General features: G+C 34.5%; 3 protein-coding genes and 1 pseudogene across 3 annotated transcripts; 2 read left to right on the top strand and 2 right to left on the bottom strand.

Annotated features, from left to right (window-relative positions):
• Nucleotides 1-2,250: 2,250 nt before the first annotated feature.
• On the top strand, nt 2,251-6,641 carry LOC109111776 (BET1 homolog). The gene is made up of 4 exons (XM_019124768.2): nt 2,251-2,440; nt 3,201-3,310; nt 5,518-5,574; nt 5,665-6,641. Exons 1-4 carry the CDS (start codon nt 2,422-2,424, stop codon nt 5,818-5,820), a joined length of 342 nt encoding a protein of 113 aa, XP_018980313.1. The 5' UTR covers nt 2,251-2,421; the 3' UTR covers nt 5,821-6,641.
• Nucleotides 6,642-6,879: 238 nt separating this feature from the next.
• On the bottom strand, nt 6,880-10,740 carry LOC122148827 (annotated as a pseudogene).
• A 7,833-nt stretch (nt 10,741-18,573) lies between these two features.
• gngt1 (guanine nucleotide binding protein (G protein), gamma transducing activity polypeptide 1) lies at nt 18,574-19,517 on the bottom strand. Its single transcript, XM_019065873.2, has 3 exons — nt 19,430-19,517; nt 19,236-19,334; nt 18,574-19,146 (listed from the first exon to the last, which is right to left on the bottom strand). Exons 2-3 carry the CDS (start codon nt 19,329-19,331, stop codon nt 19,021-19,023), a joined length of 222 nt encoding a protein of 73 aa, XP_018921418.1. The 5' UTR covers nt 19,332-19,334; nt 19,430-19,517; the 3' UTR covers nt 18,574-19,020.
• A 948-nt stretch (nt 19,518-20,465) lies between these two features.
• Nucleotides 20,466-22,731, top strand: LOC109048182 (tissue factor pathway inhibitor 2-like). Its single transcript, XM_019065871.2, has 5 exons — nt 20,466-20,644; nt 20,789-20,959; nt 21,147-21,326; nt 21,838-22,005; nt 22,112-22,731. The coding sequence occupies exons 1-5, from the start codon at nt 20,569-20,571 to the stop codon at nt 22,204-22,206; spliced, it is 690 nt and encodes a 229-aa protein (XP_018921416.1). The 5' UTR covers nt 20,466-20,568; the 3' UTR covers nt 22,207-22,731.
• The last annotated feature ends 5,188 nt before the right edge of the window (nt 22,732-27,919 follow it).

Genomic DNA, 27,919 nt, shown 5'->3' with positions numbered 1-27,919 from the left:
AATATTGTTGTTCATCTGGTTGGTAGGCCAATTGTTTTGCAAGTTGTAGTGAACTTATTTTTTAGCAGAAGCTTAAGATCAGACTGTATAATAATTGCAACTCAAATAAATATTATGTTCTTGTATTTATTTATTTGATGAGTAACTGTGTAAAAAGTGGGATGATGTTCAGTTATTCTGCAACTTGGTACAAAACTCACATATTTCAATTGAAATCCAGATAACTGAGTGTTAGTAATGAAAATGAATGGGCTTAGTCAAAGGTGTGTGTTTAGGCATGCTGACATGGACTACTCTCTGTAGTCCATACTCTAGAACATGAAATCCCATCAAACAACATGCAAGAAGGGAAAGCTTTTTGCTGCATCCAGCATAAGCATTTGCAAATTTAATTAAACCCATGTATATTTGCTCAAGGCCGGCATTGAGTTATGAGCATCTTAATGTTTATAACCAACATCAAAAATCTTTCATTTGAATGTAAAATGTGCATTTGACCATGTTTTTTTTCTTTTCTTTTTAGCATTTTGTGTATCACTGTTTAATGTCACAATGAGAGCAAAACATCCTGTCTGATGTGCGTTGAGAGTTTTCTCAATTTTTATTCTGTATATGATGAGAAAAACATGTTCTAAAAGTAAAGCAAGGTATTTTTATCTCATGAAGAAATATTGGAAAACTTGCATTTGTGAAGTTTACTAATACAGTACAAAATAGTTCCACAACTGTCACTTTTTTCGACGGTAAGACAAGCAATATGTTCTATGGATAAAAGTATAATCCTCACATAATAGTGTCTTAGCTGTGTAATACGAATGGCCAAAGAAAAGACATACATTGTTCTGTGGATGTTTACCCGATTTAAGCACTGTAAAATAATGGATTAGAGATTGTGATGGTGAATGCTAATGAAACAGCGTCTGTTTAGCAGTGACTCATAGCTGAGATGATATATCTGGAAATATGTCAGGATGATTGTCAGGACTTGAATAGATCCCAAACTCGATGCATGTTCTCAGCTTCCCTAGCTGTCTGTCACACATTCCACAGAGACGACAAGAGCGACATCAGCATTATGAGATTTTCTAAATCACATATTTTTGAAATCATTTCCAAATGACCAGAATGATTGTTATAGGAAATAATTCAAAGAAAATAAAAGGAAATGAAAGGGATTTGGCGTTTCCAGGTACAGGGAGCCATTGTAGACGCCTTGATCCACTGATCTGCTGACATGTAGTTTGTATTTAAAGTGTCCCAGACATGACATTTACTGACAAGTATATGGAAAAAAAATCTAACTTTGCCATTTCAAACTATATGAACAAAATGTTTGTTATTTTTATTGTATGAAAGATCACAAGTCAGAATCAGAACTGTATTACTTTTGACAGTGGACCACACAAGGACCAAAGAAATAGCAATAAATGAACTTTGGACCCTGAGAAACCTGTCACAGATAGACATGGATGTTCTGAGATGTTCTGTGATGAGATGTTCTGTCTGTGGCCTGTTTTGTTGAGTGCACTGTGAAATTGCAGGTGAAGTAGAAAAACACTGGACAGACATTCAGTTCGTTGATGTGCAGAGTTCAGGACAAGGCAGACCCTATAATGGCACTTCTGTGGGTAGCATACTTAAATCCTGGAAATACTAATTCAGAATACATCACAAAATGCTCTTCCATCGCTAAATGACAATTTGCAGTAGTCATTCAATTTGCATTAGTAATTTAGTAAAAGTTGTTCAGTAAAAATAATTAGTTGGCCATAAGACATTTTATTTGAGCATTTGTGTTACTAGGTAGACTCACGCTGAAAAATACAAGCTGTTTTTTTTATTATTATCCCATGGCTCAATACAAATCATAATAAGTCTTTTTAATCGATAAGATAAGTGCGTGAAATATTATATAGATGTTTTTGTAGGCTACTATGTAAAATGTGGAATTGGTATGTTGACAAATGTTGAGAAATAGAAAAAAATGGCGACCAATTACTGCACCTAAAAATGTAAATTAGGTCTAGCCTATATGGATTTTAACTTTGATGCTAAAAAAAGAAAAGTTCATGTCCGTCTAAGTTCATTCCACAGCAGAGAAACTACTCAGCGATATTTCCATTAGTTTTAGATGAAGCATTGGAACATCTGTGACAGCAAGTTAAAAAGAAATATGAAATAAAAAGACAGGTGAAAAAAGAAAAAGAAAATAAACTCGTTAAAACTTCACTACCCACACGCCCTTTCTGCCTTCGCGTGCCGCTTAATCCTCCGCGGCTTCCGTAAGGTGTCGTGGCGCTTGTGGAGTCACGAAGGGGAAAGTACAGCGGTTCTAAATAGGAAGATAAGCACATATTTGTTACATTACTTTCAGTGCATTACTGCAGTGATCGTATATCATATAAAGGTTTCCAGCTGATAATGAGGCGTGCGGGTTTGGGTAAGTAAGTGTTTCTCTTTATTGGTCGTTATATTTGAAGCTTGTGCTAAGCTAGCTTCTCAGTTCAAATAGATATCAGTAACAGTTTGCGACATTAAACAAACACTTAATGACCAGATCATGCCAATAAATTAACCACAGTGTCCAGGTTTGGTGAGAGACATGTGTAATAAACGGTAGGAGACGCCAAAACGGTCTGATCTGACCAACTGGATCAACTTTATCAGACCATCTGATCCATAGTTCAGCTTAACATTTAGAGGTGTTTAAGTTAACGTTATATCAGACAAAGAATAAGTGTTTGTTGGTGTTTCTGTGTGTATAAACACACAGAGACACGGCAACAATATAAATATGACATCCAAACCTAAATTTAGATTCCTTCACATTGTTTAAACAGTTTTAATTAAAAGAACCAACAGAAAATACTTAATAAGTCAGTTCTTTATAAGCCGATTTTAACTGATAAATCTCTTATGTCTTGTGAAGACCATCACTATTTAGTTAATAGTTCCTAATGTTTAGATGTTCAGTATTTCTGATGAATATATAAACCTTATTTGAAGTTGCAGTCAGCGTGTCAGGGCACTTGTGTAGGTTTTTCCCAGCCCTGCCCATCTCAGTAAACTTCAGAACAAACAAATCAAATCAAATCATACATGTCAGTTACTAACATTTAAAATAATTTGCTGTGACTGGATATTGGATTTTAAAATACTCAGAAACACTAGCCCATTTTACATTTCTTGTTTTTGTTTAGGTGAGGGCGGCCCTCCAGGCAATTATGTTGCAAGTGGACACAGCTTGTATGAGGAGGAGAATGAACATCTACAGGAGGAAATGAGAGCTAAAGTAAATGCACTTAAACATGTGAGTGGACTTGAATATATTTAAATATATATATATATATATATATATATATATATATATATATATATATATATTTATATATATATATATATATATATATATATACACACACACACACATACAGGGGCTGGTCATATAATTAGCATATCATCAAAAAGTTGATTTCACTAATTCCATTCAAAAAGTGAAACTTGTATATTATATTTATTCATTACACACAGACTGATATATTTAAAATGTTTATTTCTTTTAATTTTGATGTTTATAACTGACAACTACGGAAAATCCCAAATTCAGTATCTCAGAAAATTAGAATATTGTGAAAAGGTTCAATATTGAAGACACATGGTGCCACACTCTAATCAGCTAATTAACTCAAAACACCTGCAAAGCCTTTAAATGGTCTCTCAGTCTAGTTCTGTAGGCTACACAATCATGGGGAAGACTGCTGACTTGACAGTTGTCCAAAAGACGACCATTGACACCTTGCACAAGGAGGGCAAGACATAAAAGGTCATTGCAAAAGAGGCTGGCTGTTCACAAAGCTCTGTGTCCAAGCACATTAATAGAGAGGTGAAGGGAAGGGAAAAGATGTGGTAGAAAAAAGTGTGCAAGCAATAGGGATAACCGCACCCTGGAGAGGATTGTGAAACAAAACCCATTCAAAAATGTGGGGGAGATTCACAAAGAGTGGACTGCAGCTGGAGTAAGTGCTTCAAGAACCACTACGCACAGACGTATGCAAGACGTGGGTTTCAGCTGTCACATTCCTTGTGTCAAGCCACTCTTGAACAACAGACAGCGTCAGAAGCATCTCGCTTCAAAAAGGACTGGACTGCTGCTGAGTAGTCCAAAGTTATGTGCTCTGATGGAAGTAAATTTTGCATTTCCTTTGGTTATCAGGTTCCCAGAGTCTGGAGGAAGAGAGGAGAGGCACACAATCCACATTGTTTGAGGTCCAGTGTAAAGTTTCCACAGTCAGTGTTGGTTTGCTGTGCCATGTCATCTGCTGGTGTTGGTCCACTGTGTTTTCTGAGGTCCAAGGTCAACACAGCCGTATACCAGGAAGTTTTAGAGCACTTCATGCTTCCTTCTGCTGACCAACTTTATGGAGATGCACATTTCATTTTCAGGACTTGACACCTGCACACAGTGCCAAAGCTTCCAGTACCTGGTTTAAGGACCATGGTATCCCTGTTCTTAATTGGCCAGCAACTCGCCTGACCTTAACCCCATAGAAAATCTATGGGGTATTGTGAAGAGGAAGATGTGATATGCCAGAACCAACAATGCAGAAGAGCTGAAGGCCACTATCAGAGCACCCTGGGCTCTCATAACACCTGAGCAGTGCCACAGACTGATCGACTCCATGCCACGCCGCATTGCTGCAGTAATTCAGACAAAAGGAGCCCCAACTAAGTATTGAGTGCTGTACATGCTCATGCTTTTCATTTTTATACTTTTTAGTTGGCCAAGATTTCTAAAAATCCTATCTTTGTATTGGTCTTAAGTTATATTCTAATTTTCTGAGATACTGAATTTGGGATTTTCCTTAGTTGTCAGTTATAATCATCAAAATTAAAAGAAATAAACATTTGAAATATATTAGTCTGTATGTAATGAATGAATATAATAAACCAGTTTCACTTTTTGAATGGAACTAATGAAATAAATCAACTTTTTGATGATATTCTAATTATATGACCAGCACCTGTATATATGGGCTGTCCAGAACATATCCAACAATGTAATATGAAAAATACAAGATGAGAGATGCAATACAATGAAAAGCTATGGGCAACTGTTGATTACGAAAAAAAAAATAACACCTTGTAAGGGAACTGAGGCATCATTGTATTGTGTACATTGTTTGATAGATGTCTCTATTTTTTTTTTTTATTACATGGCTTGATACTTTCTGGACAGCCTTTGTAAAAAAAATAATAATAATAATAAAAAAAAATATATATATATAGCTAATTACAAAATTATTTTAATTAATAATATTTAGTTTTTTATCATTCATTACATCTACTCAAAAAATGGTTTAGTGTCTTTATTTTGTAGAACTGTCTGTTGTTAAATAGTAGTAACTATGCAAAAAATACATTAGTTCACGTGTGAACACCATTGTTCCATACAGCTAGGTTGTTATGGCAATAAAGTGTTGAATTCTAAATAACCTATACTTTTTACATTTATTTCAGATTTCAGTTGACATTGGAAATGAAATCAAGTACCAGAATAAAATGTTGGGAGAAATGGTAAGTGATGGGAAACGATTCACTACCTGGTCTCTTCATCAAAAGACTGATCTGAATAGCTGTAACATCTCATGATTGTTTCTCATCAAGGACTCGGACTTCGACTCAACTGGAGGTCTGCTGGGAGCCACCATAGGTAGACTGAAGCTCATCTCCAGGGGAAGCCAAACTAAGGTGCATTGCTACATGCTGCTGTTTGCTCTGTTTGTTTTTATTGTCCTGTACTGGGTCATCAAACTGAGGTGATCATAGGACTGATGAGAATCTTCAGGACCTTTCTTACGTGCCGTGCTTATTTGGGGGAGAGGGTCAAAATCCTCACAGTGATGATGAGGACTGAGGTAATTGAGGAGTACAAGAGAGCATTCTTTCCTCTTTCCATTGGACAAGAATTTGAACCATTGAGTGATAATGTGCAATATGAGACAAAACTCTGTCCTAACCCACCAAAGTTGGTGTCCCCTCAATGCAGGGATGATGCTAATTGTCTAATACTGGTCACAATAATATGTTAGAGATTAACAACTTGCATCTTTCCTTCTTTTATTCAAAAATAATGACCTTTGTGATATGATTATTATTTTTGGAGAACTTCAGTGCTATAAATGTGCTGATTTATATCTTTTATAAGGATACCGATTAAATAAATTTAAGAGAGAGGCATGCAACAGCGCAGTAGTCCTTTAATCATATAGTTGGAAATGAAATGAATGGGTTGTAAAAATAACATCAAAACCTAATCAGCCTGTATTTTCCTCTCTTTTACTGTGCAAATCTTCACAACATCCGTGAAACAGCTGCCACAATGTGAATATAGTGTTCAAAGGGGGTGCTCTTCAGACTGTGAAAACCAAACTGAGATATGTGTGTTTATGTTCAATGCAGATGTGTAACAACCATATCAAAAACCACGCCAGAATTGTGTACTTCAGAAATGTCTTTAGTAATTTTGAAGTTCTTGTTCAACCCTTCTGCTCTATATGGTTAACATAATGCATGGTTTATTCAGTTTTTTAGAAACGAATTTGTAAATAAATGTCATTTTTGAGAGAATTATTACATAAAAATTTCCTTTGTCGTCTTTATTTCATATTCCATTTATGGTACTCTGGAATCTTACAAGCTTCTTAAGAATTATAAAACTTTATTTTTTTTCATGCATATTAACAAACAGTCAAATACATCTATAATCAAAATGTTACATATTTTTATTTACATTGGTTTTCATTAAATCTTTATTGAAGCAACACTATGTAAATTTTGGCACTCTAGCAGTTAATAAACAGAACTGCACACATCCCGCGGAAGAACATTCTAACCGGAGCTACTTCTCCAAGTTTATGTCTATTGTGATTCATGCAGGTATGTGTTACTCCACAGCAGTGACGACCCGAACAGGCTACAATAGTCCAAAAATAATCACTTTTTATAAATGTACCATAGTGATTTGGTAGATGAATTTATGATGAACTCGCTAATTATATACATTTTGAACATAGAAAAAGTTATACAGTGTTGCTTTAACGTACCATTTTTTTTAATGCGATGTAAAAAACATCCATCTTAAAGTTTCTAACTGCTTTTACAACTGATGTAACTAGTTAATTTAAGTGCACTTTGTTTTTCAAACTCATATAGGTGATGTCATTTCTTAGGTAGAGTGTCCATGTACTTGCATATGATTGACAGTATCAGCTCCTGCACCAGTGGACATTAATCTGGAGTCCCTGTTAAGACCAAAAAACAAAAACAGATTATATATATTTGTGACCTAACAGGACTAGGCTTAGAATATTTTTCAATTACAATTTTCAAAATCAAAGTTTGATTCACTGCATTCGCACTGACACAGCTCTTTCTGCCCATACTCACGAGTGAATACATGGAATCCAAACCTGTTGCTTTTCAATGTCACTAGATGTCACTGCAGCCCCGAGAGCACATTCACCTGTAGAACCTGCTGACTAGGATGTCACTGGTGAAGCCCATGCCACCCCAGTACTGGAGGCAGCTGTCACCAAGCTCTCGGGCCAGTCGTCCTGCCTTCAGCTTTGCCGTTGATGCCAAATTTGTTACATCATTTCCCTTAATGTACAGAGCTAAAAACAAATTAAGAATTTCAGAGGTATTCATTTTCAGGCATACATGCTGAGGTTCAGCTTCAATATTTGATTTCATAATATGAGGGAGGAAAAATGAAAATGGACTGATCGCAAGCCAGTGTTCACACCATTTCTTTCTATTATTAATTTGGAAATCAGTGGCCCTGTAGACCTGCCAGACCCAAAACCATGAAATTGGATAGCTGCCTTGGTCTAGAAAATCATTCTGGAATAATTTAGGAAACAGTCAGACTCACCTGTGGCACGATGCAAAAGGGAGCGCAGCAGCTCGATTTCTGCCTGCAGCTCAGCCAGCCTGAAGTGAACAACCTGGTGATATAGAATCGGCTGACTGAAGATCTTCCTCTGTGTAATTAATGGTCTCTTGGACAACTTTCTCCATGGTCGTCAGGACTTAAAAAACAAGTATGACGATATCAAGTCATAGGAAAAATTCTGAAGTGTTTTTCATACAAATTATATGACGGAGGAAATAGTTGTAGGATTTCAGTCCTGATAATATCTAGACAGGAAGGCTGAAATGTTTGCTATGAACATGCCAGACCTTTTTTCCCTTGATTTTTAAAGCAAAACACACAAGTTCATCCTGAAGTTTGCTTCACTGATAAACACATTTTGGCCTAAGAGGAGATGGATTTGGCTTTATAAACACAGGCACTACTGACATTAACACCCTGACGTCATGCCCGTGCCAGTGAAGAGAAATATTTGCTGTGCGGTGGGATGTGTGGGAGTTGGAATGGATTACTTACTATTGGCCACTCCCCAGAGTCGCTTCTACTGGAATTGTAGCATCTGGTACGTGAAGCCCATTTCCTCCTGCCCTATGAGATTTTTGCAGGGTACATGCACGTCAACGAAAAACACCTCTGCTGTATCCGATGACTACATGCCTATTTTTTCCATCTTACGTGCGCTATGAACACCTGCGGACGAATGGTAACACATTAGCATGTTTTTTTTTGGCAGAAAAAAAGACTCTTTTCCAAACGTTTTGTGCTTTTGCATAAAGTTATTACCTGACAGATTCATAGGAAAGAAGATTAAGGATTTGTTCTTGTGTGAAGGGCCATCGCTGGTGTTGGCCAGGAGGCACGTCCAGTCTGCTTGAGTGTCATTAGTAGTCCACATCTTTCCTCCATTAATGACAAGTTCATCTCCTTTGCAATCAGCTTTAGTCTTGATGCCTGAAGGAGACAGTATTTATTACTAAATTTGACTCTACAGATCAGTGGTTCTCAGCCAGGAGCTAGATGCCTACTAGGGGGCTTCAGAATGCTTCCAATGGGGCCATGGTGTCACTTAAAATCATTTAAATTAGTATATTATTAATAATAATAATAATAATAAATAACAATTAATATATTAAACACTCTTACCTAATGAAAATGCTAAAAAAAGTGATTTTTCCCCTCACAGTAACTATTGTTTTATTGAAGAATGAGTTCTTGAAACTTTTTGAAGAGTGTTATTTTAGTATTATTTACTTACTATTATAGTATTTATTATTATTTAAAATTAGTTTCTATTTTTATATTTTCACTTTACATTTTAATTTTAAAAGCTTTAGTAATTTATTTATTTATTCATATTTTGATTTTTTTTTTAGCCAGTTTAGTCAGTTAAACCTGTTGACTGCAGTTGCAAAACTGCATAATATATTTTGGTTATCTTAAATTAAGAGTTTTCTTACACAATATTTAAATTTTTTTTTAACTTAACAAATTTTTATTTAAATGCTTAAATGTTATTTTAGTATTGTTTATATACTATTAGTATTTATTAGTATTTGAAATTAGCTTTTATTTTTTTTTTTATATTTTTTTGTTTTTTTTTTTATTTTTTTTTATTTTGGTATTTTTTTTTTGTTGTGTTTTTTTGTTATATATATATATATATATATATATATATATATATATATATATATATATATATATATATATATATGTTATTATATTATATATGTATATATATATATATATATATAGAGAGAGAGATAGAGAGAGAGAGAGAGAGAGAGATTATATTCTTTTTTTTATTTAGTTTTAGTATTATTTCCGTTAGATGCCTAGGCAGCATTTCTAATTTATTAAGTTTTTAAATAATTTTAACTATATATATATATAAAAACTTATATATAGAAATGCTGCCTAGGCATATAATAGATATATACTAATATATATAAAATATATATAAAAGCTATATATATCAGCTTCATTTTAATTACTGAAAATGATTTTTAATAGCTTTTTGTTAAAAATAACAACACTGTTATGGAATTACAAAATCAATTGTGGTTAATTAAACTATATCACCACTCCCAGTTTCTGTTAATAAAAAAGTTGAAAACAACGAGCTTTGTCATAATTATGGCAGAAATATTAGAGGAAACTGAAGGATTTTTTGTTGAACAAAGAAGGGCCCTCAAGCCAAAAGGGTTGAGAATCACAGCTTTAGATCATACTTGGCTTTAGATGTAAAATAAAGTAATACTGTACTTTAATTTCACCTCAAAACAACTCATTAATAATCTGTGACTAGTCCCAGCTTTACTTCAAATACAAAATTGAATACATTTATGAAAAAAAGATCTGTGGTATTCCCTTGTAGGCAAGTCTTTTAATCTCCTTGGCCTGAAATGCTTTGATATCTTCATTTGGGAAAGTAATTAATTTTAGACTTGCGACTGGTGTATGTTTACATCTTGTTTAAAACACCCCCATGGCAATTAAAAGAGCATGTCTTTCCTCTTAGGTACATTATCTCTAGAAAAATACTTACTTACTACATCAGAGCCGGCCCGTTTCGCTCACCCGAGGCAGGCCACTATGTCTCCCATTATGGTGGGCTGCAAGAACTCTCTCTTGAGCTCTGCAGAACCAAACCTACAACAGCACAGAAGTCCCATCCTCACAGTTATTTTGTGAGTGTCATAGCAACAGTGATTGAAAGCTCGTGAGGCAGCATGGGTTACAGAAGACATTTACATTTTACTAGCAGCAAATGCAATTTCAAAAACTGTTCCATAGGGCAGAATTACAAAGGAAACTAATCGAAATCCCTAAAATCCCTGATTTTCTGAATCCAAATAGCCAAAACGAATATGCACAGAAAAATGAATGTTTCCAGAGAGTGAGCACAGTGCAGTAATATCCCCTCAGTGACAGCGTACAACCTGCTGCAGTCAGAATATGTCAAATACTAAAAAGAGGAAATGGAACCATCCTGAGGATAGTATTTATTTATAATTATAATAAATGATGATTTAATGTTTTAAGAGTCTATCAATACATGGTGAAGAAATACCTCATTCAGAGTCTACTGCAACATTCTATTAATCACTGTATAAAATAATTTTCCTAATCAGTTTTTTTTTGCCTTTTACTTATTAAAAATAAATAAATAAAAAACACAGAAATAAGTAAATACATAAATAAAAACACAAATACTTGAAAAGCAAAATTGCATAATATATTTTCTTATAAGAGAATATATCTTAAATTAAGTTCATTTTTCTTAGACAAATTTTCCTAAACCTAATTAATTTTTATTTAGCAAAAAACAAACAAAAAAAAAGGATTTCTTGCAAATAGGTTGACTAATTTAAAGGGGTCATATGATCCTGCTAAAAAGAACATTATTTTGTGTATTTGGTGTAATGCAATGCATTTATGCGGTTTAAGGTTCAAAAAACATTATTTTCATTATTCTTCAGCAACAGCCACACTGTAACTGAAGTCCAACCCCAGACCTCCATACTCTGCAGCCAATGAACAAAAAGATGTGAATGTCCATTTAGCAGATCACCTGGATCACACTTCATCTCTTCAGTTTTTTGTTAATGAGCATGTAAACATTTGAAATGAATGCAGAAGATTTTGATCACAAAGCAGGTGTAATTTAGATAGTTTCTATCAGGTCTGCTCGGCATTAATCTGAACTTGCTTTCTTCAGTACTGAAGACAAATATACAGTGGTGTGAAAAAGTGTTGGCCCCCCTCCTGATTTCTTATTTTTTTGCATGTTTGTCACACTTTAATGTTTCAGATCATCTTCTTCACAAAGGACCGTGTAGTTTTGGATTTTGTTTTCCCTTAATAATAAAAACCTTCATTAAAAAACTGCATGTTGTGTTTACTTGTGTTACCTTTGACTAATGTTTAAATTTATTTGATGATCTGAAACATTAAAGTGTGACAAACATGCAAAAAAATAAGAAATCAGGAAGGGGGCCAACACTTTTTTTTCACACCACTGTACATCATGTAAGAGTCATCAACATATTTTTGCCATGCAGTAATCTAAAACTTGACATGCCCTTTTCACACCCCTGCAGTCCATTTAGTCATCATTATGATAACATACTACAATGTCTTGTGCAAACGTGGTATAAGCTATTACATTTGACCGCAATAAAAGCATTACTGTTTCCCACGTTACTTTCCTTTTCATGCATTTATTCATGTCATTTCATGTTCCATTTTATTTAGCATTTTCCTTCAGGAAACAAATTTCGATATTAAGGAAATGATTCTATTCTGTGAAAGCAATAAGGGCAACAATAATGCTGAAAAGCAAGTCCTTTAGTGACTGTAGTGAAATATGCTTATTTCCCCCAGTAATACAGGATGCTGTATTCTGTCATCAGGTCCCGCAATGGTTGTGGACGACAATTGGTGTGGCAAAATAAGCAAAAGAGAAGCCAGAGAGCAGAGGAAACAGATACAGCTGCACTCCAACAATTCTGTATCCAAACAGATGATCTAGTGAGATGCATCTAAATAGAAGGTTTGTTTATCTTGACCACAAACTTGCTAAACTAACTTTAAAGGAGTTTTGGAGAACAACATTTGAGACGATTAAAGAGATGGAATTCTGATTGTTACAAAAATACTGTGATCGTTTGCTACATTACAATGCAAATATTGTGTAATAGTCTTGTATGGGTTTGTATAGTATGAAATACTAAGATATACAAGTTAGAACAAAATGGAAAAAGGATGTTTAATGTCATATGTCAACAAGCAGATCTGAGCTTTACGAAGGACAGCTATTGGAAGTCAACATTTCCATTCTGTGTGAACATGAAATTTATTTATTTATTTTTTGTGGAGAGTGATTCTCCTGTTTGGTGGCGTAACCTTGCGCAGTACATTTAATCACTACATAAATGTGAAATAAGAGGTATTTCAAGAGAAACAAAAAGGCTTTGTACCTGCACATATTTTGGGAGTAAATGTCAAAAGACTGTTCGTTTGGATAAGAATGGAGTCTTAGAGTCTTATCTGAGTTTGCCAGGGTTGGAAAAACAGAAAATCTGGATTTACGTCAGTAGGGCTTGTTTTCACAAGAGCTATTACTCAGTAACTGACTATAAGGTTTTAAGTTAAATTACACAAATGTGTTTTTTAACATGTAGTTCAATCATTTTTGTGAATTCTGTCTTCCAAACTAAAATTGCCAATACCATATTTCTGCTGAAAAGAGTAGCTGTTGTAAACTCAACTGAACCACACTGAAACATATTTAGACATAATTCAACTATATAATAAAGGTAAATTCAAAACTTCAAAAAGTTGAAACGTTCTCAGGGGAAGAGTATTTCATAAATATCAAGTTAGGGCAGGTGATTTAAATCATGACTCCTAAATGTACTGAATCACTTACAATATTGTTTAGCCAATATAATGATTTTATATTTTTGTACATCACGTTTACATTTTGCTTTTTCATAAATTGCATTTCATAATTGTTTTACTGTTTAAATTTTGCTAAAAACCGTATAATAGGTGAATTAAAAGTAAGTTACATTGTGACAACTTACCCCAAATAATGAGACAACAAGCCCTGCTGATAGGTAATGTGTGTTCATTGAACTGTATACTTTATATTATATATTCCATAACCACGGAAGTGTTCAGTACCCTTTTTTGATTATGGTGGATTTTTAATATAAAAATAGCTCCCTAAAAACTCCCCTAAATCTCGAGAGTGAGCTTCTAGACGAGAGATGAAAAACAGAGCGCATATAGGAAAAGCTCCAGTTTAGCCTACAGCAGTCAAATCACAATTCATCTGAACAGATTTGATGTTATTGTTTAGAGACTTTGTGCTGCACATATCAAAAGAGGTGAGGCAATGCTCCGAGTACTAATCTTCTGTCTAAGAAGATGCTGTAAATCCTGCTAATGCAGAAGTGCCACAGTGTCAGCACTTCTTAATGCAAGAGCTGCTCTCCTCTGACCTACAGATTTATGAAGCTGCTTCCCCCAGAGCAATTATACTGTATTGTATTCCTAATATATAATTACTATAACTTTTGCTATATCTTGTAAAAAAGAGGGAAAATGTAATAAATTATGAGGATATTACCTGTATATTTATGAATGAGGCTCAACAGTCATTGCAATCTGAGCTGTACGCAGGCGGCGTACGCTCTTCTGTGTTAGCCGCGTTGTGCCAATGCGCTGTTTTCTTTCAAACCAAAGCATAAATACACATAAAAAACGTATCCTTGTGGCACGGCTGACACAGAAGAGCTGAAGCCGCTTGCGTACTGCTCAGATTTGTCAAAATGGAGCTACACTGATTTGGAGCGAGACAGAGGAGAGGAATTGTTTCTTCATGTACAAAAAGTATTCTCGTCGCTTCATAACGTTATGGTTGAATCACTGATGTTAGATGGACTATTCTGACGATGCTTTTCATACTTTCCTGGACCTTGACACTCTTATTTATTTGGCAGTCTATGGGAGTCTATGGGACAGTCACAGGCCTCCCGGTTTTCATCCAAAATATCTTAAATTGTGTTCAGAAGACGAACAAAGCTTTTATGGGTTTGGAACGACATGGGGGTAAGTGATTAATGACAAAATTTTCATTTTGGGGTGGAGTATCCCTTTAACGCCATGTTTGCAGTTAAACACTTATTCCAATGAAGCAGGATTTCACTGTAAATAAGGAGGAAGCGGCTCAAAACAATGCAAAAAAGAGTCTTTAACTTCTGACAGACATGTGGCCTAGCAATTAGCTCACATGGGCAATGACAATTGGAATACGGTTTGTGTCATTTCCTGATCCATACCCTTCCTTCTACACATCACTTCCCGCCCTATCTATAAAGTTACAAAAGGCCAAAAATAATACGTTTTCAAATTCATTCAAGCTATACAGAGTTTAATAGCAATAGGTTGCTTCCTTGAAAGCGGGAACAGACACTCATCTTCCTTCTGAGTAACTTCAAGACGTGCATGTTGTAATAACATAACCATTGTGAAATATAGTGAGCATCTATACAAGCACTGACAATAAGAGATTTATATAAGATCCCCCCCAAAAATAAATAAATAAATAAAATTCCAAAGAGGTATGAAATGTACCATAAAAACAGAAAATATGTTCTATATTCATAATTCTTCCAAAACCATGCAATATACTTTATATTCTTGCCTTCTGCTTTAGCTTAATAACTTATTTTGTGTCCCCTAGAATCTGACACATTAGGCAGATTACAAACAACATTAAGGGTGAGTATTTTGGGCTAAAGTATTAAGTTTAAAACAGATGGAGCAGAAGTCTCTAAAACAAATGCAATTGAAAAGTCAACAGACCTTGTAATACTCATTGTACTGTTTTAGTGTCTGATCACAAGAACACTATAATGTTGCAATGGGGGAGTCAAAGGAAAGTAAGGCAATTCATTAAAATCTACTTAAATGAAGCAAAAAAGAAATGTAATTCTTTTCCCAATAATGCATTATGTGAACAATAAAATTAAGTTGATGAGCCAATAATTTCAATTCAATTAAGGCTATAAACTTTTCCAGCTATGGAAATGATTCCTCTTGAGCTAATCTGTCATGTGTACTGTTTAATGGGTACAGACTAAGAAAAAAATCTGCTTCAGTATGAGCTGTGAAAAGTTAGAAAAATACTGCAGGAGGATGAGCAACACATTTCCCCAAAAACATGCAGACGTGCTGCTTCACTGGCCAACAAAAATGTCTTGACTCAAAAGCAGTGTGCACAGAACAAACAGCGTTTAAAAACTAAAGGAAGCCAGGGGTCAACAGTACGCTAACAAATAAATTTCTTCAGCAGAATGAATTGGCAGGAAAAACTGGCAGAGAACATATAACAGAAGAATAATATTTAGTATTAGGCCTGTTGCAATAATCAATATATCGACTTATGGCACAATATATGCACATGGCCTCAATAATTTTTGGTGACGCAATATATTGCCCATTATATTTACATAAAAATGAATGTCACCATGTTTTTTTCATTCCTCTTGCGCCTGTGTCTATTGCAGCTTCTCGTACATAACGTGGTGTAGTTGGTGCTAGTTCAAATTGAAAAAATGCTTCTACAAAAAAAGATATGGCCTTGTTTAAGGATCTGTGCCTTTGTGCATACGGACATTGACTGCTAAGTAGATTGTGTTTTTCAGCAATACAGTGCACCCTTAATTTACAGAGAAAAGAAGGTCAGGGAAAAATCTCCATACAAGTTATTTGTGATTTTTTCTTTTTTCTACTTGTTACTTTACACTTAATATAGATTATATATTCAGTGGCATGAAATGGTCTTAAAATGACAATAATATTGTTTAGCGCAATTATTTCTGGGGCAATATATCGCACAACAAAAAGTTTCGTATAGACAGGCCTATTTAGTATAGGTTTACTTTAAAACCCAGAAGGCTGTGACTGGATAATACAGTCAGAAAGGAAGGGTGGTCCACCCTGTTCGAACCTTCAGTATAAGTTTCCTAATTCTTAATAAAGGTTGGTGATACATTCCACGATTCTCTTGTTGATCCGTGCTGAGAATTGTTTGGTGGAGTCCAAAATTCTGACTTATAGTTTGTCAACACTTTATGCACCCAGAAGACACGACCATTGAACTAAACTGAATCAGACAATAGGTAATGTTTCCTGGAAGTGGTAACCCTATTTGTGCATGATTTTTTAAATCATACTCCCTTTATTTGAATTGGATCATAACTGACGTGACTTAAGCATTATGTAAGATTAACACTGGGTGAAGAATTTCTTTGAGTCATGAGATGACCTTGAGAAGAAGTGCATTTTTATTGTAAAATACTTTTAGTATGAGTAAAAGCTGAAAAATAAAACCAAGCCTGCAAATATTATGCACTGTTAAATTTCACAGCAGTCTTTCCTTTCATTAAGACGCATAATAACATTACATGCTTTTATGTCAAGGACTTTTCTAACTTGTTTTCAATGTTTCATTGTCTCTGGTGAGTTCTTTTAATAAACTCAGGCCCTGAGCTTCACTCTACAGCATTGTTTTCATTATCCGTTGCTTTTTTCTTTTTTCCACTTAAATCCTTTCTCATACAAGCCTATTCCGACACACTTGTATTGAAGAAAGCAACTTCCTTCCCAAGCCCTGTAACCCTTCCTAGTCTACACAGTTGATATAAAAGTATAACTATATTGACTTTCAATCATTTAAATCTTATTAATTCAAATATAATTAGTGTTAAAATATTTATCACACGCCTTAGAGAAGGTAATGACGTGTAATGGAAAGATTGGCCATATTTATTATTTTTTTTTCCACTGGAAGAAAGTCTTTATTATTTCAGTATTTATTAAACGTAGTAGTTATGATATTTTGGCAGTTAAAAATTAGTGAATTTAGTTGGTATTGATAGATTAATTGATGACTTCTAATTCTTATAATACTCAAACATAAATCCTTTTGAAAAAAAAAAAAGGTTTTCTGAATTGTTTGGTCATGGAAAAAAGGTTTTCTGAATTGTTTGGTCATGGAAATGACAGCAGAAGAAGAGACAGCATATTTTTTGTAATAAAGTAGTAATTGTTGTAAAATTATTATTATTATTATTTAGTTTATTTCTGGAGTTGACAGCAGGCCAGAATCAATTTGAGCGTCACGTGACTCTCAGAGCTTCCTGGCAGCATCAAAACAAGGCGGTTAATCTGGACAATTCACCTTTTAACATCGAAAAAACTATCTTTATATCAAACAAATCCTTCCATAAAATCGTTTTATTATGTCCGACACTAAAAACGAAATCCCAAGCAATTCATATAACCGATCCAGTTGAAACTAGCTAACGTACTTGATACAGTAAGTGACCCCTTACCTACATTCACTTGCTGAAAAAGATTCGACCTGCACATTCATGTGAGTGTGATAATCAGGTATCAAGAGAATAGTACATTTATTAAAGACACAATACAATAGCACGCGATCATATCTACCTTTCTCAAAGATGCCTTTAATGCAAAATGTTCCTCTGTGTAGAGAACATGATCGATATTTTCGGTGGAAACAGATGCTTTCGGATTGGAGGATGCTTTTTCTGACAAGTGCCATGTGTTGCAGACAACAGTTGTTTTGAGTAAATTGCGAATCAAAGCCAAACTTAATCTCAAGACGCGCAGTGCCATTCTTACTGAACGCACAAGTGTTGACATGCGCATGCGCATTACACACACGTAAAGTTGGAACTCGAATGCGGTAAGTCAGCCCTTTATCAAGATTACTGTAGTTAACATATTTATAGTTATAATATAAATTATTTAAAAGTTATAAAACTGCGGTAAATGGGTAATGGTCAAATGAAACAAGATCCATATTTATTATTTCAGTATTTATTAAACGTAGTAGTTATGATATTTTGGCAGTTACCATTACTGCATTAAATTAATTAACAAGAAAGTGTGACCTTTTGTCTGAATCATTATGACAAACTGCTTTAACACGTGAAGTAAAGTTTTCTGTAAAATAAGGATTACTCTAAAGGCTAATGTGAATTTAAAACCAAACTCATTATGAGTCTTTTGGTGACAAAAATTCCAGTCAGAAACTTTAGTGGCCCTTTGCCAAGTAATGTGATTTTATTGAATATCTAAAATATTCCACCGATTAAGCATTGATTTATCATGTGAATTACAAGCTCAAACATTCCACTTTCACCCTGTTTTGTCACACAGATGTTACCTTTTGGCTGCCGCCCAAGAAAGAAATACAGGTACATGCATAAGTCCATCAAGCAAGTCTCTGGTGATCAGTGCCCAATGGTAGTCTGATTTATTACAGCACTTCAAAGAGGAATACACAACATATTGTGGTCCAGATCCTGGGGACTCATTTAGAAAAAGGGAGAAAAAAAGCCATTTAGAGTTAATTGAACATCTATCCATGTTTGTGATTGTCCTTTTTCATGTAGAGTGGATTCCAGCTATGATTACATTTAAGCAGGTGTCCACAGGCAGCAATGAACACTAAACTATAAAAGTTGGGGGTTTCTCTGTCCTCGTTAGCAAATGACACATCCACCTTTCTCCTTGAATGGGTTCTTCTCCTCTGGAATGCCTTTGACCAAAGGATCCTCATCTGCTCCGCTCTGAATGTACTCTGAAATCTCTTCACAGCATTTGGACACCTGACAAAAAAAGGTAAATGAAGTGACAATCAAACATTTGATGTAGTGCGTTTTGTGTAATGTGGCCATGAGTAGATTTAAATGCTTACCTTTGCCCTTTCAAGCTTCACCTCAGTTTTGAGCTGGGTTACTTCCATTTTAGCCTTATCCAGGTCTGTCAGTTCTTCTACATTTATGACCGGCATTGCCTGAGAAATCAAATCAAACGATCACATCACATGTGGTAGGGTATTTATCTTCGAGATATTTAAGTGTACAATGTATTGCTGATGATCAGACTTACTGCCGCTTACGATGAGGTCTTCTCCACCTGTGAAAATGGACAGAGATTCTGCACCTCTCTCTCAATCCGGTTTATAAAGTAATCTGCGTAAACATTGTAATCTCTTAATCTCATTAAAACAACCATTCTTATTTTCTCTTTCCATAGTCTTCTCCAAATGTCTGGTCAGCTGTTCTTGTGACCAACCACACATTCAACAAAGCAAATACATATTTACATAAACAATAAAATAAATCCCAAACATAATGAAACTGATTCAGGTTTTCTCCTAATGACCCTTGGATTGCAATTTAGGTCACGGGGACATAGAAAGTATTACAGGCTGCTGTGATGAGCATGCTAATCCATGTTTACCCCTGACCTGTCACATTAGATAATGCATTATCATCCAAGATATGACAAATTTATTCTCTCTCTCTCTCTCTCTCTCTCAAAAAAAAAATAAATAAATAAATAACTAAATGTTTTCATAGGTGGTCACACATGGAAATGTGAATTTTTCATTGTATCATTATTTCATCGTTATATCAGAGCCAAACAACTATTCTATAATAATCTTTATAAAATAATCTTAATAATAATGCATTATATTGTTAATACATTGTTATGTACATATGTAATGTATATGTTATATACATTACAATGTTACTATACTAAAAATATGCTATAGGATTGACTAAAAACAAAATTAATATTTAAGCAATTTTCACTCAGAAATTTCTAGTATATTTTATAAATTATTACAAAGAAAGGCAAGTTACACATGAAACTTACATAACATTTGGATGTAGTATTTCTGAGTTGTAGTATTTAGGTCGTAGTGCTTTCGTGTAAAACGTACTCCAAAAATCTTATTTTGATAAGTATTTTTGCCATGCATTATTATTATTATTATTTTTATTATATATATATTTGTAGTAGTAATACTAAGTTTACTTTGGAAATAGACGCAATTTACTGTAGTAGTCTAGTACGTGGAATTGTCATGGAAATGACTAAGAGTAGCCCGCCCTTCCAATTCCACCCCTGACAAATTCTCCATTTATAAGGCAACGATTGTAAGAAGTCAAGTTAGTAACTTCACGGCTGAGTAACAGATTGCAGACTACACGCGACCTTAGAATCCCAAATCTATCACAATGTCGTGTGATTTGCTTGGAGGTCTTTTGCTCATTGCTGCTGTACTGCAAAGCGCCGTCGGACAACAAACCAAAGGTAAAGATAACATTTTGATTTTTAATGTCTTCCTCAAAAGCAAAATGGGCGAGACAGATTTTGTTGAAACCTGAAAATGAACGTTGCACGTGAATTTTGAGGTTGCGATTTATAATTTTGAATGCGCAATTTATTCCCCCACAGAAGATTGCCTTTTGCAAGTTAAAGCAGGAACGTGCAATGACGACATCCAGCGCTATTACTACAATACACTCACCCAAAAGTGTGAAGAATTCAGCTATAGCGGTTGTGGAGGAAACGCAAACAACTTTAAATCCATTTTAGAATGCAAGAAAACCTGCTTCAGGATACCAAGTACGTTTATTTTACATCCTATGAATACACACACATACTCTGTAAACAAAACACATAGCATCTTAAATTGACTTTTTATGAGAGATCTGAGGGCAGTTATAGTAAAAAAAAAAAAAAAAATATCATAAGCATTGTGTTCACACTTGTGCAATGCTCACTTTAACATCTTTTCTTCTGCGCACTACAGAAATCCCCCAAATCTGTCGTTTTCAAATGCAAGAGGGCCCCTGCCGAGGCCTCAACAAGCAATATTTCTTCAATATGACCTCCATGCAGTGTGAGCCCTTCAATTATGGTGGTTGTCAAGGCAATGACAACAAGTTTCTGAGCTTTCAGCAGTGTATGGAATATTGCAGACCTCCTAAACGTAAGTATATTGAGACACAGTAGCATCTCTAAAACGTCTTTCAATTAGAAAATTGCATTCTAGGTCACAGAAAATATTTAAAATGCAAATTTAAAAACAAAATGTATACATGTATTTAAAGACAATATGGTTGGAAAGAGTTTTTTTGCCGTCTTTAGAAAAATAGCAGGAATAAAGTTTTAATCATTTGCTGAGGAAATGTCAATCGCATTAAAAAAAAATAATAATAATAATAAAAATGGATGAGCGGAACATGAGAACATTAAGGGATCTGTGTACTTATTGCAACCCTAATTGTCTTCATTGGAACACATTAAGATATTTTTATTGTCATCTTTTCAAATCATCAGCACAACTGGCTTGTTTAATGGCCATCACGTCTAAATGGTTTCCAGTCTCTTGCCTTGCTTAGTTAATGGACCCTCGCTTCACCTAGAACATATCTGAGGTCCCTAGAAAATGCAAAGATCAAAACTGAAATTTTTTTGTGGTCTGTTTGATTTTTTTCCAGCAATCCCTGTGACTTGCAATGATATTTTGGACAAGGGAAATTGCTTAGCTTCCATACCAAGGTATTACTACAACTCTTCTACTAAGACTTGCGAGGAGTTCATATACACAGGATGTGGAGGAAGCACCAATAACTTCAACTCCAAACAAAGCTGTATAGATGTTTGTGGTATGTTTGATCATTTGGGTTTGTCTGTAATTAATGAGAAAGTCATTATCAAGACAACAGAACAGCTTTATTTTCAGTGTCTAACAATGTGTTTTGTTGTTCTCAGGGAGAAAAAGTTGGAGTACCAAGTATGTAAGAGTTTCCAAAGAATACCTAAAACGAGTAAATGCCCAGCCACCAAGGCAGAAGTCCACCAAATAATGGTTTATGAAGTCATTGGCACTGTACCGACAAAGATTATTGCACTGATTTTATAGTATTCACTTGTGTCATCTCACTCTGTGTCACTAATATTTGTATTATTAAATACAGTATTTCGGCAAGCCTAACACTGTTTAAGTGATGAAGCAAAACGTTTCATTTACAGTAATTAACAATTTTTAATATGCTGATGTTTTATTACCCCAGATATTTAATTGAATGTTCCTCTCTGTTCAGCCAGAACATGTTTAATTCAGACTGGCAGCAGATATCATCTCATGATTTCAAAAAGCTAGTGACACTTAACCTGAGAAAGTCTAGAATGACAAATGAAAATGGTCATTGTCTGCTGGCTCAAAGATAGCAGGTTATTAACCATTAAAATGAGAAATGACATGTATTCAACCTTTTGTAATGTGTTAGTTTTAAGTATATACATTTTCAGTGAAATCATATTTGTTTCATTTAATGGAACTCAATATCAAAGCCTGAATAAATAAAAATAAACAAAGCCAGAATACAGGACTTTCTTTTTGACTCTTTCATTATTTCTCTAATCAGTTCGATTCATGTTGTTGTTTGATCTGTCCACGTGCAAAATGTTACCATAAATAACACCAAACACATCATCACAGAAATATTATTGATATAATATCAGCTAACATAATCGCCTGTGCATTGATTCTAGCCTCCAAAATGCAGTGGCATCAATTTTTTATTTTTATTTTTACATTATTGTTGTGCAGGGTATATCCTTTATGAAAAAGCGAAGCATTATACTGCTCCGTCTGCGTTTTTGTGCACCTTTGTTTGGAAGTCTATATATATAGCGCCCCCTAGTGTATTTAATCAATCAAGTAAATAACTAGTTTGGCCAAATAAATATAAATAATCTAGACATAAAGTGGCCTGAGGCATGTCACAAAAATTTAATTTCATATCAAGATCAATAAAGCAAAGCTGAAAGTCTACCAAACTTGCTATCTTAATATTCCACAAACAAATGCTGTAGCTCAGTCAATGGCTTCAGATTAAGGTTGACTAAAACAACCACAAGGTGGAGTTCTGTTCTGTATGCATGCAATATAATGCTGTTACAGGAACCCTCCAAGAAATTCCTTTGTGAAACTTCATAAAAGATCATTAATGCTATTTTATTTTTGAAGATACTCAGATTACTTTTTCAAAACGCATTTCTGCAGCTCAATATTTTCAGTTGGCATGACAAGAATGGTGTGTCATTTTTTTTTGCCGCTGCATTCTAGAAAATGTTGTTTTGGCCACCCTGAATAAGAGATGTATTTATAAATATTAAGGGGGAAAAATTATTTTCTACCTTATGGAATAAAGACTCAATGTGCAACATCCTCCGTTGAGGTTAAAAGCATTCTCTTTAAAGAGAAACTCCTCTGATAATTGGGCTATGATATGTTTGGGATACATTCTGATAAGCTGCAACATTTCCTCCAGTGACAATTTCCAGAAATACAGACCCTCTGTTAGCCTCACTCACAAGGAATTCATGTCTGTTATTTAGGGAGTTAGATTACAATCATATGTCTTTCGCAGAGTCTGCATGTCCTGTGCTGAAGTCTCCAAAGGTTAATAGTTTTACTAAATAGGGATTTGTTGGCTCTCAGCAGGTTTAGCAGGTTGCACAGCAGCACAACTGAATTTGCAGCTTAATAAAGTCTTATTTTACGTAGGATTGCTTAGTAGCAGCAGGATACTCCCATGAAATAAATAATCAGTCAATCAGCAAAGGTGTGCCTTATGTAAATCACAAGTCTGGAACTTTCATTTCTCTGCAATGACACACTTAAATTGAAAGAGACAGTTTTTCGCAGAAACGGCGAAACCAAATAAGACATGTTTAATAATGCAGAACACCTCATAAATTACAGCTTTTTGTTGAAATTTTGATTTCTACATGAGTTTTTATTTTTTGTCAAAGTACACTGTTATATACATGTTTTTTAATTGAAATTTCTATTTTTTGTTGAGGTACAATGTTATTTTTTATTTTTTGTCAAAAAAAAATTTTGGTATAGGATATACCTAACCCAATATATAAAAAAATATATAAATATATATAATTATATTTTGATATATATATATATATATTATATAATAAGAATCAACATTTTGATGCAATATTTTTTTTTAATTCTTTTTTTTCATCCATATTTAAATATTAAAAAAATACCAGATTTTCAATCCGCAGAAGGGGAATAGGAACTGAAATATGACTTCACCTTGACTTGACACACCACTGGTAATAACATAAAAAATAATGACTTTCTCTTTTTCTATAATTTCCCATACATGATGAGCAGTTCATGGATTGAAAAGAAATAGCTGTGGGGTTGTTAGGGTTCTTCTGAAACAGCATGGTCTGTATCTCATTTGTTTAGTGCCTCAGGGAGTGAAGGTGGCATTGTGACAAATTGCAACGTACATGCCAAGTTTGCCTGAGCGTGCGTTAGATGTGATGATGAGCATTCGGCCTAATTGTCACAAATGGTTTGTTGTGGAGACTTATACTCCAATTTCTTATTTTTAAGGCCCCACAAAGGAATGATATCATGGGTGGAGTGTGTGCAACACATCTGAATGTATTAGAATGAGACATCATCAATTGCCATATTATCTGTCTCTGAAAGGTTTTGGAATATGCAGCCACCTCATTCATGTCTCTTCGGGTCGCTATGAGTTTGTGCTGCAGAGAGACACTCAATCCTAATGGAATTATCATTGTTCTGAGGAGACTGTAGTTGCTTATGAAAAAGGTATGATGTGATCTCATGACACTGGCCTGCTTTCGTCCTCCTGTGAGAGGCATATATGGCCCTCACAGTTCATCGGTTTTTTCTTTCAGGCATGAGCAGGCTGGTGTTCTGCTCTGATAGCTGCTGTGAGGGAAAATAAGGATGCCTTGTCTTTGTGTTTCCTGCTGAGTTTAACCTTTAACTGAGGTCAGACTGCACTTTGAAAATCATCTCTTCTGAATGTGAATGAATAAAGAGGATAACAATATATAATGGGGGAAATCATTGTTATGATTAAAATCTCTACATTTAAAAAAAAAATTGGACATTAGATTGCTTGGAATAAACAAAAATTGTAATGTTTGCTTGAAGAGGAATATTCAAAGTAAAAAGTAAAAGCCATTTGGTGTTTGAAAAGAAATGGAGATAATTCCAAATGTGTGGATTTGTACACCTCTCTCAAACACGAGACCATTTAATCTCATGCTTCTGAATAGGGAACGTTTAGTCCTTCTGAGCCATAGAGATATCTTCCTTTGAAAGTTTTAATGTGTCATAAATATGCTGCTTCATGCTTATCAAATCTTTTCCTGTCTGCATGAGAATTTATGCACAGAAGCACAGATGGGTGAGGAGGTGGATCAGAAGGAGAGAGAATGTTTGGTTCATGTAAGAGTCATGGTGTCGCATTGTTTTAGCAATATGAAGTAGAGCTGTGCTTTGAAGACAAATGCACAGGTCTTATAGCAAACCATAATATGCAGTTCAACTAATTTGTAAAAACATATTCATTTATGAATTCAAAATATTTTTTTTGCGAATGTATCACTAAGGGTATGTAATATTAACCCAATGTTAATAGTGGGTTAAAAGGATGTCAAAAAATTTGTCAACTTTGATTGTTGTGGACATCACAGCAGGACTGGTATTTTTCCTCAAATTTGCTGCTTATTCTTTCCTGTATCATCATTTTGAAACTCGCTGCACATACAAACTTTGACATCAATTATCCAGTTCCTTGAACTACAGCAGAACCTTTAAACTTTCTCAGTTCACCCACTGTGAGAGATGGTATCAGACCTCATGAGCAACATGCTGGGAGAAATAGATGGCGGTCACCCCAAAGGCATTTTCCCCCCTGCAAGTTCAGACTTTTGTAGCATGTGAACCTAAAGCAAGCATCCAAAAGAAATGATCAAAACAATCATGAAACTGAAAACTGATAATAGCTATTGTATTATGATCATGTTTTAAAATAAGCAGCCTATTTATGAAAGATGTAATTATTGAAAAGACGACACCTCCACCCCTAGGGGAAATTTCATTTTTACTAACCATTCAAAACCGTGTGATCTTTTTTTTTTTTTTTTTTTTTGATATGGCAACACAAAATGTGTGAGGAAAACAATAAGTTAGTTTTAATTAAAAATTATGTAATTAAAAAGGCTGTGAGGGGTAAAAGGTCCTAGTGTGATGGTTTAAACAGTAGTGGAAGACTGATAAAGCAAAATTTGTCACCATTTATCAGAGTATAAAGTAATGAAAGTAATGAAATACTTAAAATAACTATGTATTATTTCAAAAACATTTAGCATTTCATAATATCAAGTAGCCTATTTGAAGAAAAAAATAGGTGTAGGCTTATCATTCTGCTTTTAATAAACAATTTGTACACTGTAAAAAATTGTGCCGTTAAATAACAATAATTAACTGGCAGCAGGGGTGCCAGTAAGGTACTGTTAATTTACAGCTCTCAGCCGTGAATTTACAACTCTTCATTTTTTACAGTGTTTTACTGTAATTCTAACATGGAAATTAACTCCTCTCCCACTGCTTCAAACAGTTTGAGTTTAAAAACTAGCATGCATACGATGTTAGTACTGTGAACTTATTTCATTTGAGCCCACTGAGAAGGAATATTTCTTAACATAAAACTGCAAACCCTTAATGTGTAATAGTAAAGTAACTAAAAACATGACTTTTACTCAAATCACTGCAGTTCATTGTCAGCTATAGCACACATGCATGTACTGAAGTACTTAACACCGAGATCATCACTGTATCAGTAACTCCACATTCACTGTCTTTATATAAAGCAGCAGAACGTCAGTGTTTGTGGCTCATCATTGAATGAAGCACGGACTCTACTCTCCAGCACAATGGTGAACCACAAAACTACATTCAACTAACAGATCTCTCGTGCAAAAACACATTAATACAGTTGAGTTCAGTATTTACTCTCCATATCAGTATATGACTTTGCATAACGTTTTTTTCTATGGATTTTCACAAATATTTTAGTCAAATTAACTTTTTTTCATTTGATAAATCTGACTTTTACGTTTTACAGTATATTGCTGTTTTTTCCTTGACTTAACAGCAACAAACTGTAGAAAAACAGTTATTTACTTGCAACCATTAATTTACGGTAACAAACTGTAGAAAAACAGTTATTTACTGTTTCTTTAACCCTTCAAACCCCACAACAAAATCCTCAGTTTTAAATGAACACTTATAATGTGTGCACACAGAGTTTTAGAGTAACACTGAATCATTGAAGTTAATGAGATAATTCTGTGATTAATTGATGATTGAGCATTAGTGATGAACACCTGCTATTAACAAACAGAATCACTGAAGGAAAGAGAAACACAATGACTACAACTGATGTCAGCCACAGCATTAGATAAAATCAACTGAAATAAAAGAATACATCAAATCTCTCAAGATCTGATTAAACAACTCCTAAAACAGCTTCACCAGCTTCACATTACTAACCAGAATGACTTTATTTCTGTCAGATGTCTACAGAAGATCTTATTGAGAGTTACAGAGGTTTAGGTGTTTTTTTCACTACCATGATGGAGATCAGTGTTTACTTTAGTTGGGCTTTTGAACTGTGACTTTTCAACATTAAGTTTTTTTTTTTTTTTTGCCTGCTGTAA

Source organism: Cyprinus carpio, chromosome A19 (assembly GCF_018340385.1).
Source record: "Cyprinus carpio isolate SPL01 chromosome A19, ASM1834038v1, whole genome shotgun sequence".
In the NCBI taxonomy this organism is placed as follows: domain Eukaryota; kingdom Metazoa; phylum Chordata; class Actinopteri; order Cypriniformes; family Cyprinidae; genus Cyprinus; species Cyprinus carpio.
This window is presented reverse-complemented; position numbering and strand designations above follow the sequence as displayed.

Excerpts from the sequence above, each read along its gene's own strand:
- gngt1 (XM_019065873.2), bottom strand. The coding sequence starts at position 19,331 with ATGCCGGTCATAAATGTAGAAGAACTGACAGACCTGGATAAGGCTAAA. Across the intron at positions 19,147-19,235 it reads TGAAGCTTGAAAGGGCAAAG|GTGTCCAAATGCTGTGAAGA; the intron begins GTAAGCATTTAA and ends TTTTTTTGTCAG.
- LOC109048182 (XM_019065871.2), top strand. The coding sequence starts at position 20,569 with ATGTCGTGTGATTTGCTTGGAGGTCTTTTGCTCATTGCTGCTGTACTG. Across the intron at positions 20,645-20,788 it reads CGTCGGACAACAAACCAAAG|AAGATTGCCTTTTGCAAGTT; the intron begins GTAAAGATAACA and ends ATTCCCCCACAG. Across the intron at positions 22,006-22,111 it reads AAGCTGTATAGATGTTTGTG|GGAGAAAAAGTTGGAGTACC; the intron begins GTATGTTTGATC and ends TGTTGTTCTCAG.
- LOC109111776 (XM_019124768.2), top strand. Across the intron at positions 3,311-5,517 it reads AAGTAAATGCACTTAAACAT|ATTTCAGTTGACATTGGAAA; the intron begins GTGAGTGGACTT and ends CATTTATTTCAG. Across the intron at positions 5,575-5,664 it reads ATAAAATGTTGGGAGAAATG|GACTCGGACTTCGACTCAAC; the intron begins GTAAGTGATGGG and ends TTTCTCATCAAG.